The sequence below is a fragment of the Gymnodraco acuticeps genome, unplaced genomic scaffold (assembly GCF_902827175.1).
Source record: "Gymnodraco acuticeps unplaced genomic scaffold, fGymAcu1.1, whole genome shotgun sequence".
Lineage (NCBI taxonomy): Eukaryota > Metazoa > Chordata > Actinopteri > Perciformes > Bathydraconidae > Gymnodraco > Gymnodraco acuticeps.
Window position 1 is genome coordinate 503,358 of NW_022991738.1, and position 20,374 is coordinate 523,731.

The window sequence follows — 20,374 nt, forward strand, 5'->3', positions numbered from 1 at the left end:
CATGCAGGTGTTATAACAGTGCACATTTTAATCAAAAAAAAAACTGGAGATCAATTATTTAGAGAAATGTATAATGATAATTAATTATTTAGCAAAAATATCTGTAGCTTTTGATTGTATAGGTTAAACATTTATATTTAAACTAATCTTTAAGCACCAATTTGTTATTAAGTAAAGGTACATCCGAATTTTCCAGAGCAAATTCTGACCAAATAATTCAAAGTGAGATACAGGAGAATGTTTTGCACATTTGCTCCTAAAATGTCACGAATGGAATTGGTCAGCACATTGTCAAAAACGGGCGGCATGCTAGCTATTTATTAAGTGTGGATACTGCTTATTGTTCAGCCAGATGGGTCATTGTCCGCTCCTCTCTGACTGTAGTCTTGCCAGCTGAGTTTTATCTATTATTATTCTTATTTTAAACATACTTGATATATACAACATGAAAATTGTGCTCCTGGTTGCAGCATTATAGTTTGGCAGCACATGCACAGACTACAGCATATAGTATATATATCTATTTTTTAATTATTATTTCACCTTTCTTTCCTCTTTCTTGTTGTCTCTGTAGAGTGTCTTATTTTTGTTGTACAATGTCCTTCACAAAGATTTAAAACCTGCAGACTTGTTAAGACCTTAAACAACACTAAGAAAAACAGCCCTTTTTCCCCTGGTCTTAACATGTTTTATACTTTTTCTTTTATCCTGTTGATTTGAACAGAACTTGAATTTTAAATATTCCTTGTAAAATAAGTAACTTAAATGTACATATACATGCCATGTTTTAGCTGCTTGTTTTATGTTTGTCATTTGTAATTCAGCAAAAGACACCCAAATTCCACTTATAGTTAATAATTGCGTAATGCCACAGTTCATTGTTTCAAGTGATCATTAGCAATTATTCTGTGCACTTCAATTCGACATTGATATGCTTTTGATGAGCATGAGGATATTTTCAACATGAATGAAAATATTTGTTTGAACTCTTCCACAAGCATCTGCTGCCACCTCGTGGATGTCAACTATCATTTCAGTTCAAGCTATTCATGCATCAGTGGTTTGAGCTGAACCAAGCATTACATTACATGTCATTTGTTAGAGACGCTTTTATCCAATGCGATTTACATACATTCAGTACTGTGGACAATCCCCACAGGAACAATTTGGGGTGAAGTGTCTTGCCCAGGGACACAACGACATGCTGACTGCAGTGGGACTCAAACTTGCTACCCCCTGATTCGAACTTGCTACCCCCTGATTCGAAGTCCATCACTCTATTCACTGAGCCACAGCCGCCCAAGCAGGCCTGCAGTGGTTTCCTCAGCTTTACAACTGCATAGACTTTAGACTTTTAAGACAGCTTTAATACATGAAGTGATTCATGGCAATAAGACCATAAACGTATCATGTTACTGCACTACATGCAGTTCAAATTAAATGTCTCCTATTATACTATTTTTAGGCATACATTATAGGTCTCAGATTTAAAAAAAAATGTTTATGAAGTGTTTTGCTCAAAACACCAGACAGATCACCATTGTAGCCATGCCTCATACCCCTCTATTACAGCCCTGTTAGAGAAGTGCTTATACTGGGTCCTTATCTTAAAAAAGAGAGAACATTAGAAAATCTAAAAGTGCATTTTGCATGATAGGGGACCTTTAGGGCTCTCTAAAATGCCAGACAAATATCCACAATATCCAATTTAAACTTAAATAAAAGATAATTAACATATTTACTGAAGACAATTTCTAGTCAATGGTAAATTGACTGTACTTTTAAAGCGTCTTCATGACCCCTCATCATCAGTCATCATTCACCCATTCATACCCCATGCATACAGAGTAATGTGCCATTTGCTCAAGTATATGCTAACATTCATAGAACACAATCACACACAACATTGCCATTGCAAGCAACTTTGGGTTAAATATAAGACATGTTGACTATAGGTTCGAACGCAAAACCTTCCAATTTAAGGACGACGGTTGCACTACCTCGCAGCCACTGTCGCTCCAATGATGTTAAAGGAGGACCAAGATCTTTGTCGATCAAGAAACCATCAACCATCTGTAAAACCGCTCTGTACTGGCTGTGCCATTATGTTACTATTGTGGGGGCACATTATGGGACATAATTCACCCATGGATGTATAATAAGAACTGGATACAGCGTGGGAGGTGGGGCCTCATTCATTCCTATGAGAGTTGTTCATTAGCGCATGATGATAAAATGGCCCAATTTTTGAGAGAGCGAAACGTCACAGATTACCTGGCATGCCTGAGAAGTAGCTATGTGCGCTCATAGCGCATGCGCAACTTTAACCAAAATGCTCGTTCACATCAAGCACGTCAATATGCGTACACGTAACAGCACCGCACGTTCATGACAGCATGGTAATGATTTGTTATTATGATGGATTTGATATTAACGAGGCGGCAGTTAGCAGCTAGCAGCTAGCAAGTCATTATGCTAATGTACAGATCAATCGTTATGTACTTATATTACGCTGTAATATACGGTGGCCCTGAAGTGCAAGACACCACAGCATTTCACAAAACGCCACAGCATTTCAGAAAACACAACAGCATTTCACAAAACACAACAGCATTTCACAAAACGCCGCAGCATTTCACAAAACGCCACAGCATTTCAGAAAACACCACAGCATTTCACAAAACGCCGCAGCATTTCACAAAACGCCACAGCATTTCACAAAACGCCACAGCATTTCAGAAAACACCACAGCATTTCACAAAACACCACAGCATTTCACAAAACGCAGCAGCATTTCACAAAACACAACAGCATTTCAGAAAACACAACAGCATTTCACAAAACACCACAGCATTTCACATTGGACGGAAAGGGTATTCCTTTAGGGAGAACACTTCTTGTTTGTGATTGGACAGAGCCAAATATGTCCCAACACATTAGCCGTTAGCACACACTCAGAGCTCACAGCTCCTCATATCTGTTCAGAAACTGGACAAAAGTTAAACATGTACAAACCACAGACTGTCTGTGTCATGGCGAATACAGTCGCTGCTTTATTTATGTATGTATGACGTTGTTGTGAGTGTGGACGGAGCAGCTACAGGTTAGTTTAGCCTGATGGATCCGATTCCGATAGGATTTACATGGAGATACGGCCCGCACCCTCTCCAGCGTGTACAATCGCTGGAGAACTGGGCTGTCACTCAAAAATGGAGTAACCAATGGGGACGCACCCCTGAAAGTCCCACCCACCTGGGACGTTTGTGTCAAAATCGAAAAACAAAAAATGAGGGAGAGCAAACGAGAAGAGATGCAGCGAGAGCAAAAGTCTGATCATTGAGAAAGAGGCAAAGAGAACTGCAAACAAAAAGACATGTTAAAACAAAGAAGAAAAAAAAGACTTATAGTTTACATGATTACACAAATGATTTCTTTGCAACTTATAGTTTTATTTTTTAAATTACATTTATTTAGCTTGACTCCGTTTTTTTCTATTAAACTCTTAGTTTTGCTTGATTCTGAGAAAGTGTTGCTTTATCTTTATGAAACAAAACTAATCCCATATTTTAGCAGCAACAAGGTTGTGCAGTGGCTGCAGCTTTGCGCTCTTCTTGCAAACATTGCTCAATAACTAGTATTGTAATGTGAGTAACCTATGGAGCTAATTTCCATGGTCTGTGTTTAGAAGATGGCAATGAATTTAAACTCAAATATTCATAGCAATTTAATAAATCTTTCCACATAATTCTATGGATATTATTGATTAATGGGATGTATTTCAGATCACAATGGCAAAGGAGAGAAATAAGACAGGGAGAGAATGCCAGACACAGAGAAAGGCAAAACAGGCAAAGAATACTGGAGGATATACGCACGTGCACACGCACTGCGGGTCGCACTCGCAGCATTGTCAATGAGCGTATATGTTTTGAGAAGATTATGCGACTGCGTCCTAAAGGTGGAGCGAAAATCATGAAGGTTTGTGGCGGAGTGGACGGGGGAATAATCCTTTGAGCTCTCGGGGAGAATGACAGAGATGGAAATGTCGAACTCTTGGCTCTCGGATTATGCGCATATTGTGAGGAGCTGATGGACGACGGACTGAGGGATATTTTTCCCCAAAGAATGGACGTTTGATCAACTTTATTTAATGGAAACATTTGTAACAGAGCTGCTCATCCTCAGGGAACAGCAATGGTGCACAAACTTCTGCTGCACATCGGTAAGTTTACAGCTGCACACGTTTCAAAACCTGTTATTTGGGCTATATTTGCATCATATGTTGTGCCTCAAATACTTCAACACGATTGGTTGCGTTTTGTGTGTTATAACCAGTGGTGTAAAGTAACCTACTTAACTACAAGTTTGAGGTAATTTTACTTGAGTGTTTCAATTGTATACTACTTTTTACTTCTACCCCACTACAATTCAGAGGTTAATTGTGCACTTTTACTCCACTACATTTATTGTATAGCCTACCTTTAGTTAGCCTACTTTGCAGATTTTGATGAATAATGTGAAATAAAATCAACTAAACCAAAAGTTACCCTGCAGTATACAAAGTCACTACAACTAGCTGCACATTTACCAGCTTTGATAACCACGTCAATAATTATAATTGAATGATATAATATTCAGAAATGGGCCAATCTGCATACAGAGTAGCCTACTTTCATTTTTGGTACATTAAGTATATTTTGATGCCAATACTTTTCTACTTTTACTTGAGTAACATTTTGATTGCAGGGCTTTACTTGAAACAGAGTATTCCTACACTCTGGTATAGTGCTACTTTAAGTACAAGATCTGAGTACTTCTCCCACCTCTGGTTATAACTGCTCTGTTGTAAACACTTTGTATTTATAACAACTGGACATTTAAGTGCATTTCTGACACATTGCAACTTTATTTGTAATCTCTTGTTTTCTGACAGCTTTGGCAGCAAGTCTCCTCTCACGTGAGCTTCCGGGGGCCTCAGCTACCAAAACAAAAACTCAAGGTAGCCTATATCACCCTGACACACCGATCGTTCTGTAGCCTACTATTCACCATTCAAAGGCCTATTTTCTGCTAACGCTCCTTAAAGGTGGGTAGGTACGTTTGAGAAACCGGCTCGAGATACACTTTTTGTTATATTCCATGGAATGCTCTTAACATCCCGATAGCAATGAATATCTTAAGTGCTTTGACAACAAATCCATAAAAAAATGTCATCTGTGGAAGCCGTGGTACTGTAAAAAAACACAACCAATCATTTTAGCCGGCCCGGCTAAAGTAACTGGATGGCCTACCTGCCTGTCAGCCTTCCATCTGTGCACAAACTTATCTCGTGCCCTCATTGGTCGTGTGCGCGTTCGTGTGTGTTGGAGGAGGGGCTCTGTAAGGAGTCTTTGATACTGGACAGATTTTGTTTTATTCTCATCTAAAAACAGGGATGATAGCTCATACAATAGAGATTTCAAAGGTCTTTTATTTTGAAACTCTACATCAGAATGTCCTGATTTTTTCTGAGTGACTAGATGGGGTGTCCTGCTATCACCCTGAAGTGAAATGAGTCTTTGATACTGTACAGATTTTGTTTTATTCTCATCTAAACACAGAGGGATGATAGCTCATACAATAGATACTTCAAAGGTCTTTTATTTTGAAACTGTATATCAGAATGTCCTGATTTTTTCTAAGTGACTAGATGGGGTGTCCTGCTATCACCCTGAAGTGAAATGAGTCTTTGATACTGTACAGATTTTGTTTTATTCTCATCTAAACACAGAGGGATGATAGCTCATACAATAGATACTTCAAAGGTCTTTTATTTTGAAAATGTATATCAGAATGTCCTGATTTTTTCTAAGTGACTAGATGGGGTGTCCTGCTATCACCCTGAAGTGAAATGAGTCTTTGATACTGGACAGTTTTTGTTTTATTCTCATCTAAACACAGAGGGATGCTAGTTTATATATGAGACTTCAAAGGTCTTTTATTTTGAAACTGTACATCAGAATGTCCTGATTTTTTTTGAGTGACTGGATGGGGTGTCCTGCTATCACCCTGAAGTGAAATAAGTCTTTGATACTGGACAGTTTTTGTTTTATTCTCATCTAAACACAGAGGGATGATAGCTCATATATGAGACTTCAAAGGTCTTTTATTTTGAAACTATACATCAGAATGTCCTGATTTTTTCTAAGTGACTAGATGGGATGTTCTGCTATCACCCTGGAGTGAGATGAGTCTTTGATACTGGACAGTTTTTGTTTTTTTCTCATCTAAAAACAAAGGGATGATAGCTCATACAATAGATATTTCAAAGGTCTTTTATTTTGAAACTCCTTAAGTTTTACATTCACTCATTTATAATGTGGTAGTTAAACGTAGTTTGTTTTAAATAATTATTGATCACATTATATAGTACATATTTCTTAATTTAATATGTTTGGTATCTTATTTTGGTGTATATGTTATTGACCGAGTAAGTGCTTTTATTTTGAAGGCAGTGTTTCCAGGACTCTACCGTAATGCATAGGATATTCGCGCACCGCAATATCACGTGCGGGCTGGCTTGACTGGCTTGACCGCAGTGGGAAAACTGGTGAATTTATCATAGACTTTTATACAATCAGGCTACTCTTCTTTGCAACCAGTGGAGGTTTGCCACTGGACTAAAATCCAGTTTACCATCAATTAAAAAACCCTATTGCACTACAAGATCTTTAAAAGAAGATACATTATGACAAATATAAAGTAGTGGTGTGCTAAACACTTTCGTCTGCCTGCTGTCTTTTCACTTCTTTCTTGTGTTTGCAGTGAAGAACAACTCGGGTGTGACACCAGCTGGGCAGTGTGGGACCTGGATAAAAGAGTCTGAGGGAGGGTATTTCACCTCACCCAACTACCCAGAGAAATACCCTCCTGAGAGAGAATGTGTCTATATTATTGAAGGTGAGACTTCCATCTTTGTTTTTTAAGGCTACATTTCCGACAGTCCCATCTTTATCTCACTTTTTCTCAACCCCTCTTCTTTCTCAAGCCTCTCCACGACAGTGCATCGACTTGTTTTTCGATGAGAAGTATTCAATCGAGCCATCCTGGGAGTGTAAATTCGACCACATCGAGGTACGGGATGGGCCATTCGTGTTCTCTCCAATCCTCGGGCGCTTCTGTGGGCCGGAAAGCCCTTCATATGTCCGCTCCAGTGGGAGGTACCTGTACATCAAGTTTGTGGCTGATGGGGAACTGGAGGCCATGGGTTTCTCTGCCCATTATAACTTCACACAAGGTGAGTGATGGGTGATAAGGTTAACAGAACTAACAGGAATGCACGCTTATACGTAAAAGTGTTGCCAGGTGAGGCCCATTGCGGCAAAAGTTTAGCATTGACACCTGTGGCACTTTATCTAAGTGTTCTTATTGAAATGAATGAGGGTGGATAGTACAAAGCGTTAATTTATGTTATGAAAACTCTTTAAATTGAGTCATTTAGTATATTCCCATCATGCTAGGGATGCAGTGGTTTTTGTGATTGATAGCAGTTAGCATGTGTTAGTATTAGGGCGTTAGCGAGCCCTTGTTCTTATCCCTTCACCAACTGTGTGTCTTAAACACTCTTTAATAGTTTGACTTGTTGATAGTAAAATGTGAATCTCAACTAACAATCATGATGACTTAGTTGGTAAATTATCTCGGCAAAAGCTCAATGCGTATATTTTCTGAAGAAAGTTAGCAAATGATAAACTTTGTTTAATGAACATTGGTTGCGTATCTATGAATGTTCATGGCCACGAAAAATCACCCCCAAAAAGCCTTGTTGACGAGACGGGTCTATGTTCAACATCAATGGATTCCCCTAGCATGGAAGACAATCCGTCCAGGTTAACAGTCACACCGAATGGCCCCTCCCTCACAGGGATGCATTTTTGGAAAACATCATAGTTTGGGTATAATTACTTTGTTAGGCTTAAAGGGGCTTCATTTTCATGGTTACGAAGGACAACAGTGGTAATCTGCAGAATAACAGGATTTTCTCAAATTAATGATTTTTCATGGGAGGACATCCTAGTCAGGTCACAGTGGGGAACAAAGTGGAAAATAATTGATTATATTATTCTGTTTTTTTATTTATTTTGTTTGTCTGCTTTATTGTTGTTTTTATATCATGCCAGCTGGCGCTCTGTCTGGCTGGCAGGGTTCATGTTTTGCGTATTAATACTGCTCTAAGCCTTCCACTCCTTATTTGGCGTGCTCTCCCAATTGACCACCCTGCTATAAGTTTGACGTTGTTGGCTGCAACCTCTTTGACACAGATCTTCCCTTTCAGTCCCATGAAAACAGACATTGACACCGATGGACACTGGACACTTAGCCTGTTATCATTAAATTGTATTAAAGGTTGTTGGAATTTTTTTAAATTGTGCGTAGGGATTGCAACTTTAAAAGTGGTCTGTTGGCTGCTGGGGATGTTCCTCCATTTCCATTTGTAGTGCAAGCACACCAGCTGCAGCTGATCAGGGAAGAGGAGTGGAGCATTTATTCTCTCACACACACACACACACACACACACACACACACACACACACACACACACACACACACACACACACACACACACACACACACACACACACACGATAATGAAAGCTTGTCTTCAGGGGAATACAGCTTGTCAGTGCTGAGCCGCAGTAGCAGCTTAAGGGAGTCTAAGGCAGAGGCTTCATTAGCAGCAGATTTTATAGGCCACCTACACTGATGGAATGGGGAGGGGGGGCAAAGATGAATCTGCATCCCTCTGTCCATCCTGCTATACCCGTATGTTTATTTATTTCTTTGTTTGTTTTGTTATTTTCTTTCTTGAGACGTTATTCGTTATCTTTTTTGTTCGGCAAGGACTCTTCCAGTGTTAGCCAGGGTGTCCTTTCCATGCACTCTCCCTTTTTAAGTTGTTTGGTAATGATATTGTTTGTCTGTGCATGTTGGGACTCAGTGCTATTGTTCGGCAAATATCATACACACTTTCCTCATTCTTTTCACACAATTTACAGGTCATCTTACATTCCAGTGTTTATAAAATTATAATCATAAATAAGTATTTATATTTTCGGAAGCTGAAAATCTTAAGCAAATACTATTTCCCCTTTAAGAAGATTTGTTTCATTATTGGCAGATCAGGAGAAGCTGATTTCTATCCGTTTACGTAATGAGTCCCCATTGCCATGTGCTAATCTCCCATCTGATTCTACTCATTACTGGCAGGAGAGAATTACATCATTCCATATATACACATGCTTACACACATTATTTAGGACTGTAGTATTTGAAAGGGGCATTGCATTGCATTGTGTGCACAAGAGAAGTACAAATATCACCTTTCAGTGGCACTGTAAATTATAGTTACACAATGCAGTCACAAACAGTGTCTTGCTTTTAGCAGAGACTGTATTGTTAATGCATGCTTCTTCTTGTTTATGCTGACTTTTGTGAGTTTACAAGAATTTAAGCCAAACTTAAATGTATGTTGTGAAGTTTTTGTAAATTAATGTATGTTGTGAGAGGTAAACTAAACTTCAGAGAGTATCTTTGATATCTGTCCAGAATATTTTCCTCCTTGTATGTGAAGTAGTTTCGAACAATGGATCACCGTGAAAGGTTTCTTTGTAGTAATGTAGTCACACATTTAATTTAATCTAAATGCAGTTTGGAGCATGCTAGCTTCTTTCAGTTCATTGTTTTGGCCTGCAATTGTTTCATCTGTTGGCGTCTGGTTTTGGTTCACACCATTTGATATGATTCCACGTTAGTTTAGTATACATGTTGTTTTAATCCACAATGTTCTGGTTTGTGCCACATACTTTATAGCTGAATTATATTAAGGGAGGATTAACACAAACCATCCTATATTGCGCCTTCATCTGATCGTACATGTTTTTCTCATATTGGGTATAAATCCTCTGGGAATGCATTATTGCCACACACACACACCACACACACACACACACACACACAAACACACACACACACACACACACACACACACACACACACACACACACACACACACACACACACACACACACACACACACACTCACACACACACACACACCACACACACACACACACACACACACACACACACGCACACGCACACGCACACGCACACGCACACACACACTAGGGCTGTCCCGAATACCATTTTTCGGGCTCCGGATATTCGGTAGTAATCAGCACCGAATATTCGAATATTCGATGCGGAGAGATTTTTTTTTTTTTTAATAAAACATTTTTTTTCCACTTTTTTTCACAATACGCTCCGAGACACCTGACAACACGCTGTTAAGCAGAAGCGCAGAAAGAGCATACTATTACGATTTATATTTATGTATTGTCTCAGTACTCGCATACATTACAACTAAATGTGTCCTCTGCATGTAACCCAGCCGCAGTGCAGCGCCCGGGGACCAAATCTGGTTCCAAATTCCGTCTATAACGTTTTACAACCTGAAGATACAAAACACATATTTCTGTTATAACAACAATACTTTTAATAACATAGCCGTAACAGTAGGCCTAACTGTGTAATACTTGTTACTGATACAGTAAACAGTATTTAAATAAATGAAGAACGAAAAATAAATGAACGAACTGTATGCCAATAATTGCCTTAGCCCCAGATGTTCCCACATTGCTCCTATTATTTTCACTATTCGGATACAATTGAAAAACTAATATAAAAAACAATTCGGTTGCTTGCTTGCAACTATTTTCCAAGCAAAGTAAGAGCACGATTTTATCATGTGTAACGTTACTGTTTAAACGGCGGATAAAGCAGCTTCATCATGGCAATTTGACAACAGCTAAGCTAAGCTAGGCTAGTACTTACAGCATCCGGTGACTTTTCAGAGTTGTTGTGCCACCGTGGTAGGCCAGTTTCTTGTAGCATATTTGGCACACTGCCTTCTTCTTACCGTCGTCCAATTTTTAAAATGGTCCCACACAGCTGAAGTCTTCGGCATTTTGTGTTCAGGTGTGTGAAACGAGGTGAAGCGAGGTGAAGCGTGCCGTTTGCGTTCGTGACTGTGAGTGAACGCGATGTCACAGGCTGAGATTGTATATATTTCCGCATTTTAACAGTGCAATTCAAAAGTATAAATATAGTATAAGAATATGGCAATTCGCCTTTATTGATGGCATACATTTAGGGAATTTTTTTTAATTTTTTTGAAAAAAATAAAAAAACGAATATCCGAATAATGAAATTGAAACCTGAATAGTTGGCCAACGAACGAATAGTCGAATATTCGGGTACAGCCCTAACACACGCACGCACACGCACACAGAGGCATGAATGGGAATAATCTGGACAAGCCTGGAGCAGAGTCAGGGGTAAAAAACATGTGGGGATTAATAAAAGTCCTTGATGTGAGCCTCAGTGGACTCCATCACCTGTTTTCTTTCTTAGATTATACCTACTGACTGACACATTTGCTTAGTTACTATTGAAAACAATTCAAGATATGACAAAATATCACATACAACAATACATATTCTTCTTCCAGCCCTGCTGCATCCTTTAAAACAATTGTTTTTGTTCCAATTGTATATGTCATATTATTGACTATTTTTAGGTGTATTCAAACTGTACTTCCAGAATAATTTAGAAAACAAAATAAAGAGAGTAGAATTTTATTTTTACCAGGTTGTCACTGCTGGCAGGGCCTAATCTGTCCTGGACTAAACCTGTATATCAAGGTTTATAATCCACCTAGCAAGTACATTAATCAGCACAAAGGTTTAAAACAATTTCTCTTGCCTGTCCGAGGTCAAGTGTGTGTTTTTCTTTTCAAAGAAGGGCATCGGGGGAGTTTAAATGAGGGCAGAGGGAATGTACTGGTACATAGATTATGTAAAGCTTGGCCAGATGTTTTTATTTTGTTCTGCAATATGTCTTTTATATTTATCAGTTTTTGTTTTGTGTATTCTTTTTTTTTGGTCTATTCTTAGATACTATTCGTTGCATGGCACATATTGCAAATACAAATTTGAGATAACAAATGGAATAAATGGATTATATCTACATGGTAATTCTCAATCAGGTTTAATTGTACTACGAATGTGGATAAAATATACATTATTAATTGAATGAAACGTTTCTCCAATGTGTAGTTTAAAAATTAAAACAACAATAAATTAGTAATACGTTTGATTTGGGACATTACGTTATACATCAAAAAAGCATTTTGAGGTAATGTGTGAAATTGTTTCAATTTTTTCCATGCAACTCTTTTTCTAAAGGTTGCCCCTAACTGTTCAAAGACTTCCATTAATGTCCCAAATATTCCTTTATTTCTAACACGTTTATCTTCTGCTTTTAGATCCAGAGTTCACTGGAGCTGGGGAACTGCCAGCTCTGCCATGTAAGGATTTTACTTGTATTATTAAGTCACTATATAATTAGAGCTTTAATAGATACTGCTTACTATAAGTTCATACAAATGCATAATTTTTTTGTGATTGAGTCCTTATTTTTGAGGCCTTAAAACTAACATTACTTTAAATATTGTATTCCACAGTTTGTGAGTTTGAGCTGAGCGGTCCAGAAGGCTTTGTAGAATCAGGCCAGATAGCCGGGGAGAGCCGAGCGCTGCAGACTGAGGCTGTAGACTGCAGGTGGTTCATCAAGGCTCCACCAAGAGCTAGGGTCCGTATCTGTCTTGAACTGTTTTGGTCTTGCTATGTGCTGGTGATGGTGTTGCTGGAACATATCATTTCTTGATAACCCTTATTCGTTTATAACATTTAACTTTTCCATTTAGTTTTAGCCCTTAACCTAGTTTTTATTTGTGTAAGTGTTAGCATAAACCACGAAGCGAAGGATTTGACCAAGGTAATGTTGGTGTCACTAGATGAACGTAATAGAGTAAATGTCGATTGGCCGTTGTTAAAATGTCTTATATTTCTTTAAAATCAGTCCATCATCAAAGCTTTTGCTAGAAATGTGGAAAAACAAATTATGAGGGATAACCCAGCTAGAAATGTTTGGTTCTAAAAACATTCTGACAATGGTAACATTCATTGTTCTAGGAATGTTTTCAGCGGGAAATGTTCTTCTTCTTTCTTCTGAAAGGTAGGATAACGTTCTCTAAAAACATTCTTAAAATATTCGGTGATAACCTTCTTCTGTTTTTGTTAACATTGTTAGAACATTATGCCGGACTGTTCTTAAAATATGTTCAGCTGCAAGTTAGAATAGGGGGGAGAGAGAGACACACAGTAGAAACAAACACATACAAACACTAACAGGGGTTTCAGGGACGGGCAGTAACAGTCGGTCCGGTCTTCTATGTCTGTCGGTCTCAAATCTAAAGGGGGCAATAACGATTTTTCTCCACTATGCATAAACAGCGGACACTGTTTATACGCAGCCCTCACAAACCACACACGGCCAGATAGCTTATCTAACAGTTAGAACCTACATACGAGACACAACCTTTATAGTCAGAAAAAAAGTGTGATTATTTTCTGATATTTTACGCATATGACATTATGAATACTGTGGGCCTACATACCTTTAGTGTGATTATAAGTGCATGTGAGTGAATATTGGCATGCAAATTCGTTTTTATACGTCCTATTCATTGTCTCAATGCGCTCATACATCTTAAGAAAGTTATCACCAAAAATGTTAAGAATGTTTTTAAAGAACGTTATCCTACCTTTCAGAAGAACATTCTGGGAACCAAACAAAAATTTCCCGCTGAAAACATTCCTAGAACAATGAATGGTAACATTCTCAGAATTTTTTGAGAACCAAAAAAGTCTAGCTGGGAACTCACACATGCCGCCGCAAACATGCAATATCTGCTTACAGCTTATCATGAATTACGTGCATGTTTGTTTTTTTCAAAAGGAAATTATGGTGACATTAGATTTTTTAAAACATCCTTTCAAACAAATGCAACAAGTTTGTTTTTTAAAGCGCTCTACAAATAAATCTGACGTTGACCATGACCGTGTTAATATTTGCCATCACAGGAACGTTTTATAAAAAAAGAATAACCTCCTGAAAACATTTTCAGAATGTTGCTTTGAAAATGTTCTTCTTTTGTTATCATGTAACATTGAGGGAACGTTTTATAAAAGAACATCTATAATATGTTACCCCAACAACGTCCAAAAAACATCCTTTGAAGATGTTATTGAGGCCTGAGATGACAGAAAGTTTTTTATAATACGTTCTTTTAATGATAATTAGTTAACCTTAAACATTATTTGAAATAATAAACATCCTCAAAAGGTTCTTTGAACATCAGATTAAAACGTTTCTTAAAAAAATTATTAGAACCTGTAGGTAACAGGAGCAGTAACTGACATCAAAGCTCTTTACCCACAGATCTACTTGCGTTTCCTGGAATATGAGATGCACAACTCGAACGAGTGCAAGCGTAACTTCGTTGCCATCTACGACGGCAGCAGTTCGGTTGAGCACCTGAAGAATAAGTTCTGCTCCACGGTGGCCAACGATGTCATGCTGGTGTCTTCTGTGGGCGTGGTGAGGCTGTGGGCAGATGAGGGTAGCAGGAAGAGCAAATTCAGGATCCTCTTTACAACTTTCCATGAGCGTGAGTGAATCTATATACCTGCAAGCTCTCTTTTACCGGTGCACCGGCTATGCTTGACTATGGTCACAAAAATCTAATTGTAGCTTCTCCAGTGGCGTTTTTGGTTACTTATCTCAATATTATTTGGGGGTTGGGTTGCCCGATGAACGATTCCATCTTCCAATTCAGTAAACATCGCAACCCCGGAATATTCTTGTAATTTATTGAAAAGGTGTTTTAGCCCAAATCACAAATATGAATATATGTAAATGCCATACTTAAATACATGTTCACTTGCCCACATTGAAAGATAAATGTTTACTCCAAGACAAATGATGAAATAGGATGAATAAAAAAATCTGATCAAGGCCTATTGAATCGAGAAAAATAGGGATCCAAGCATTCATTTATTAACCAAACCAAATTAATGTGGCTCAGTTTTTACAATTTGTTTAAATCAATAGGCAATTGTTCAGTAAATGGTTATAATAGGTTGTCTTTTAGCTTGTTGTCCTTCCCCCAAGTGACCAAGCATTTAATATAATTATCTATATTTTAAAATGACTGTTTCAATATTCTGTGCGCCATAGCATGACTCCTGCCTCTGTTTTTCAGCTCCATGTGAAGGAGAAACTTTCTTTTGCCATAGCAACATGTGCATCAACCAAACGCTGGTCTGCAACGGTATCCAGAACTGTGTTTTCCCATGGGACGAGAATCACTGCAAAGGTACCCTGACACAATGGCTGCCATACAGCATATGTTGGCTCTAGCTGAACATAAAGTCATTATTTTGTATGTTATTTTCCTAACTAGAGAAAAGGCAGGCCAGTATTCTGGACACACTGGATGGCACTAACATGGCTATTATCGGCGTCACCTGTGGCCTGGTTCTTATCCTGCTCATCATCTCTGTCATCATCCAGGTCAAACAACCTCGCAAGAAATACATAATTCGCAGGTTACATTTTCATATATCTTATTTCAAAATTCAATATTTATGACCGATTGTTTTTATAGGTATCTCTATTCTAATGATTTTTACAGAGGGGTTTGTTGATAAATCATTCGTGGCCTACATTTTTATTTATGTAGAAAAGCACTTTGACCCTTAAAAAGAAGCCAACATTTTGAACCTGGCTTTAATATTCAGATTTCTGTTGCTGTTCTGTTTTGAGAAATACTATCAGTTTGTAATGCTTTTCTGAACATTAACTCTATTAACTTGTGTATGTGTGTGTGTATGTGTGTTCTTTCCTTTAACTATCTTAACAGAGATGACTTTGACCCTGCCCTCCTCCACCCTGGTTTTGAGCCTCCTCATTACGAGCTCTGCACTCTGCGCCGCACCCCCTCCGGCGACCTGAACGATGCCGCCATGGCCGAGGACTATGAGAAATTTCACAAGCTCCGACGCTCCTCCTCCAAATGCATCCGTGACCACCATTGTGGCTCTTTCCCGGGGAGCATGCATGGCAGTGTCCACGGTAGTCGCAGCAACCTGAGCATGAGGGACGCAACCATAGTGGCTGATGGGGGGGGCCTCGTGCCACCACCACTGCCTCCAGGGATGGGCAGCCAACAGTCACCGCACCTCTCCCAACATACCACACCCGCAGGACACAGGAGCATCCTGATGATGAAGCATAGCTACTCTCAGGATGGGGCAGAGGGGTACAGGGCAGAAGAGGACGAGGACTTTATGATGGATGATGGTCCCACCACCAGCCAGCAACGCATGTATCACCATCATATGCACCATGGCACTTCAGGGCAGGACCATACCGTCCACCGTACACTGTCTAATGACTTCTAATGTAAGAAAAAAGGAAAAAAAGAACCCGCCACCTTTATTTGTAATATGGTGATGGGAACATTTGTTTTATTTAATTGCATTTCAGTTTTATTTATAGAACCTAATGCTCCTCTTCACAGCTTCTGTTAATGTTATTGGCTTTCATACCTCAAATTGAAAGATTCCATAAAGATTGTAAATTAACAAGCGGCAGGTTATGGTAAGCATACAGCAGCACACCGATTCATATAGGTTTTTTAAACACATGCAGGAATATGGTACTTTCGCTAACATAGACACACACACAGCCTTTCACAGTTATGATGAGGATTGTATTTGTTTAGTTTGTTTTTACTCTAAAAGAAGCGAAGGGAGACATTTGTAAAATCACTATTATTATTATTCTTTTCTTCTTTTTTTTAAAAATGTTTTTAAATTTTTCTTTCCAAGGAAATGGGGAATCAGAAAATAAGCTGTATGTGATGGTTGATATGAAAGTCACTGTTTGAAGGAAAATTGACGCCGTACACGATTTGTATCCTTGTCTTGTAATGTACTGTCGAATGTCATGTTATTTGTGGACCCCAGGAAGATTAGCTGTTGTTATGCACCAGCTAATGGGGATCCTAATAAAATAAAATAAAAATAAATTAAATGGAAGTGCGGTAGCACATAAGATGCAGATGTCTATAATGCATTATAAACATAGTTATTATGTTTTATTGTCTGCCTATTGCTCTATATATATATTTATTTATTTATAACAGTTATCAAAACATATTATAAAGCATGTTATAATTAACAAAATATTATAATACTTCATGGTCAATCACTGACCATTGTTTGCAAGGGTAATGTATAGTATTTATTATTATTATTGTATATGCTGTGCTTATAATGCATTATGGTCCTCTAGTGGAATAACCGGAAGTTTTACATAGTTTGCAACATGAATAGAGTGGACTTAAGTTTGTGAAACACACACTAGTACTATAATAGAAATACTACTTCACTTTTTTTCATTATGTGTTCCTTGTTTCAAGTCTGGAATAGGATATATGAATGACTGCATTGTATATGAGAACATTTTTTTGCATGGATGACATAATTGCACCACCAAATTAAGAACATGTTTAGAACCATATAGGAAAAGTCTGTAATGATCAGGGACAACAATTCATGGAAACATTCTATCTAGTCATTAGGCTACTGTGAAGTCTACACTCAAAGGAAACCTGTTGCAAAATATTGTTTTGCAAATCCAATATACACAGTGTTCTAGAAACGCTCCTGTGGAAATTGATATGTCATACATTCATTCATTTGTCAGCCATTTATTTGTGTTTGTTTGTGAGTATTTATGATGTCATTCATGTGTATTTGTTTTTCAAAATGTAATTCCGTTTTATTTCTGGATGAATTATCCATGTTGGTTAAATGGCTGTCTCTATTTATTTATTTAATTAAACATCAGCTTTTTCCTTTACACTGCATGGCACCATGGCATTGTCATTTAATGCATTTATTTGCAATTATTTGTATGTATGCACTTACCAGGGAACGAAAGCAGAAAGGAACCTTCGTCCGATTATCTTTGTCTTTCTATCGGACTCATTAGAGCGACGCACAGGTCATCTTTTAAGACTTGTTGGACTTTCTCTTTAGCTTATTCTTTGGCCAATAATCATTTGTTTTTTGCTTTTGACACAACAAATTATATATTTTATATATGACATGTATGTTAGGTAGCTAGCATGGTCAGCTAACATTAAGGCGAATCCGAGCTGTCATTCATACAGTCCAAGTGCGGCTAAAGTTACGGATTTAAACGTACTGCGTTTCCAATAAACTGGCAACATGTCACAAGAGGAGCTTTTTTTGGACTCAGTAGCAGCAGGACAGGTAACGGAGAAAAAGAGCAGGAGTAACCTTGGTCTCGTCGTCACTGGGTTGTTAGGAGGGTCACTGGTCGCCCTGTATGCAGTAGCGACTCCGTTTGTCGCCCCTGCCCTGAGGAAAGTCTGCCTCCCGTTCGTCCCTGCCACCACGGCTCAGGTGGAGAATGTCCTCAGGGTGCTGCGAGCCAGAACAGGTCGCCTGGTGGACATAGGGAGTGGAGATGGAAGGATAGTAAGTGCTTTGTTGTCTTAATCTGTGGTAACCTGTGGCAACGTGAGATTTAGTCAGCATGGATGACTGCTGAAGAATATCTCCCCATTTTCACCAGCAATAACCTACAAAGTGTAACTCCCACAATACCAACCAGGAACATATGCCATAAAGACTACAAAAAGAAGCAAAACAACTGCAAATAAAAGCAAGACAATTATTAAAAGTATAAATAACAAAGGTCCATCCAAGTTGGTGTAGTTAAATGTCTTGTTTTGTCAGGCCAAAATCCAAATGTTATTCATTTTAATATGATTTAAAAACTATGTTTAAACAAACAAAAGCAGGAATCTCCTTATTCCAGAGCCATTTTAGCCTAAAATATGTCTATTAAACATATTTATATCTCTCCTAAAGTTCATATTAAGCTTACATTTTCTGGTTTATGTTTAGTTGTTTTCACATTAAAAACCAGTGAAATCTTAATATATATAACAAAAAAAATCCACCTCTTGCAAATTCAAGATACATCAGATAATACTCTCAAAATGAATACCATACTTGCTTTACATCCTTCTGATGCTGCAGTTGCTGTATATTGTTAGTGATGTATTGAATTCCCCTTCACCCTCCTTCCTCTTGCAGGTGATAGCAGCAGCTAAGCATGGCTTTAAGGCGTCAGGCTTTGAGCTGACCCCTGGCTGGTGTGGGTATTCTCGCTACAAGGCCTTTAGAGAGGGAGTCCACCGCTCCACCTCCTTCCACATCTCTGACTTATGGAAGGTCAGTGAGACATGATTTAAATATACTATGTTGTGACTCACCACAATTCATTTATTTTGACTGCATCATTCTTTCTTTTTCTAGGTCAGTTTTGCTCAGTACTCCAATGTTGTTATATTTGGAGTCCCTCAAATGGTGAGTCCCCATTTTCCCCCTACTTTAATGTTATCAAGACCCCAAGTTATAACTCTACCGCCTATAAGCTTTGCATTTGAGTTGACAAATAAACATTTCAAATCCCTGTATGACTCTTGATATTCTTATACTTGATATTTTAATTGTTGCTGTCTGTATCTGTAGATGGACCAGCTGGAGGTGAAGCTTGCAAGCGAGTTACCGAGTACAGCCAAGGTGGTGGCATGCCGCTTTCCCTTTCCTACTTGGGTCCCTGAATGCACCGCCGGAGAGGGCATAGACACTGTTTGGGTGTACGATGCCAAGACATTTAAAACACACTTGCAAAATGGCATGACAAGGGAAACGACACCTGAACCCAAAGATAAACCAGATTCACCACATAAATGTAACTCTTATCTTGTTGAAAAATGTCATCATGCTCTGCAACACTGGGACAATCTCTTTTTTTTTTTTTTTAATCCACGCAATTCTACTGTGGGGTCGGCCTGAAGATGCTGGGAAGGACTGATTAAAAGAAAGTGCTACAAAGTGTTATGTCTCTACACCACATGTCCGAGTACGATATTGGGCAAAGTAGGAAATAGACTGGTTGACACTGCCCTTGGTGAGTGGTTACACTTACTCAAGGTCAGTTGTCTATGCAAAGATTTCCCAAATTGGGATCAATAAAGTATTTATTATCTTATTTACAGTTATAACAGGATTATTTACTCCCATGTTCACTTTTGGGGTGAATGATCAACTGGGCTTTTAATGTTTGATACGTGCTGGATTAAAGATAACATAAACTATGATTAATGAGAAAGTACAAGTTATTTGCAATGTTTAATTGCATAACGTTGATTATTTATAGAAAGTGTAATTCCTTTAGAGAAAGACAAATATCTAATATTGCCAAGTGGATTGAAAATAAAAGCAACCCTGTCTGGTTGAACTTTGTTTGTATTGTACAAACATTA

General features: G+C 38.3%; 3 protein-coding genes across 7 annotated transcripts in view; 2 read left to right on the forward strand and 1 right to left on the reverse strand.

Annotated features, from left to right (window-relative positions):
• crispld1b (cysteine-rich secretory protein LCCL domain containing 1b) overlaps nucleotides 1-18,450 on the reverse strand; it is a 30,061-nt gene extending 11,611 nt beyond the window's left edge. The window contains exons 1-2 of one of the 4 annotated variants that reach the window (XM_034199095.1): nucleotides 18,315-18,450; nucleotides 14,381-14,547 (exon numbers count right to left, since the gene is read on the reverse strand). The gene's annotated coding sequence lies outside the window, so the exon portion shown is untranslated. Of the gene's footprint in view, nucleotides 1-6,999; nucleotides 7,157-14,380; nucleotides 14,556-18,314 lie in introns of those variants that run through there. The other 3 variants (XM_034199097.1, XM_034199096.1, XM_034199100.1) reach the window with 3 other exon arrangements.
• Nucleotides 4,020-17,871, forward strand: LOC117534847 (neuropilin and tolloid-like protein 1). Of its 2 annotated transcripts, none has more exons than XM_034199092.1 (10): nucleotides 4,020-4,222; nucleotides 4,934-4,999; nucleotides 6,805-6,939; nucleotides 7,028-7,276; nucleotides 12,365-12,406; nucleotides 12,563-12,690; nucleotides 14,383-14,611; nucleotides 15,206-15,319; nucleotides 15,407-15,551; nucleotides 15,866-17,871. In XM_034199092.1, the coding sequence occupies exons 1-10, from the start codon at nucleotides 4,195-4,197 to the stop codon at nucleotides 16,404-16,406; spliced, it is 1,677 nt and encodes a 558-aa protein (XP_034054983.1). In that variant the 5' UTR covers nucleotides 4,020-4,194; the 3' UTR covers nucleotides 16,407-17,871. The 2 variants fall into 2 exon arrangements, with proteins under 2 accessions (XP_034054983.1, XP_034054984.1); XM_034199093.1 differs by having other exon boundaries at nucleotides 14,383-14,541; nucleotides 15,407-15,516.
• On the forward strand, nucleotides 17,976-20,349 carry atpsckmt (fATP synthase c subunit lysine N-methyltransferase). The gene is made up of 4 exons (XM_034199101.1): nucleotides 17,976-18,515; nucleotides 19,140-19,277; nucleotides 19,362-19,412; nucleotides 19,578-20,349. Exons 1-4 carry the CDS (start codon nucleotides 18,243-18,245, stop codon nucleotides 19,902-19,904), a joined length of 789 nt encoding a protein of 262 aa, XP_034054992.1. The 5' UTR covers nucleotides 17,976-18,242; the 3' UTR covers nucleotides 19,905-20,349.
• The last annotated feature ends 25 nt before the right edge of the window (nucleotides 20,350-20,374 follow it).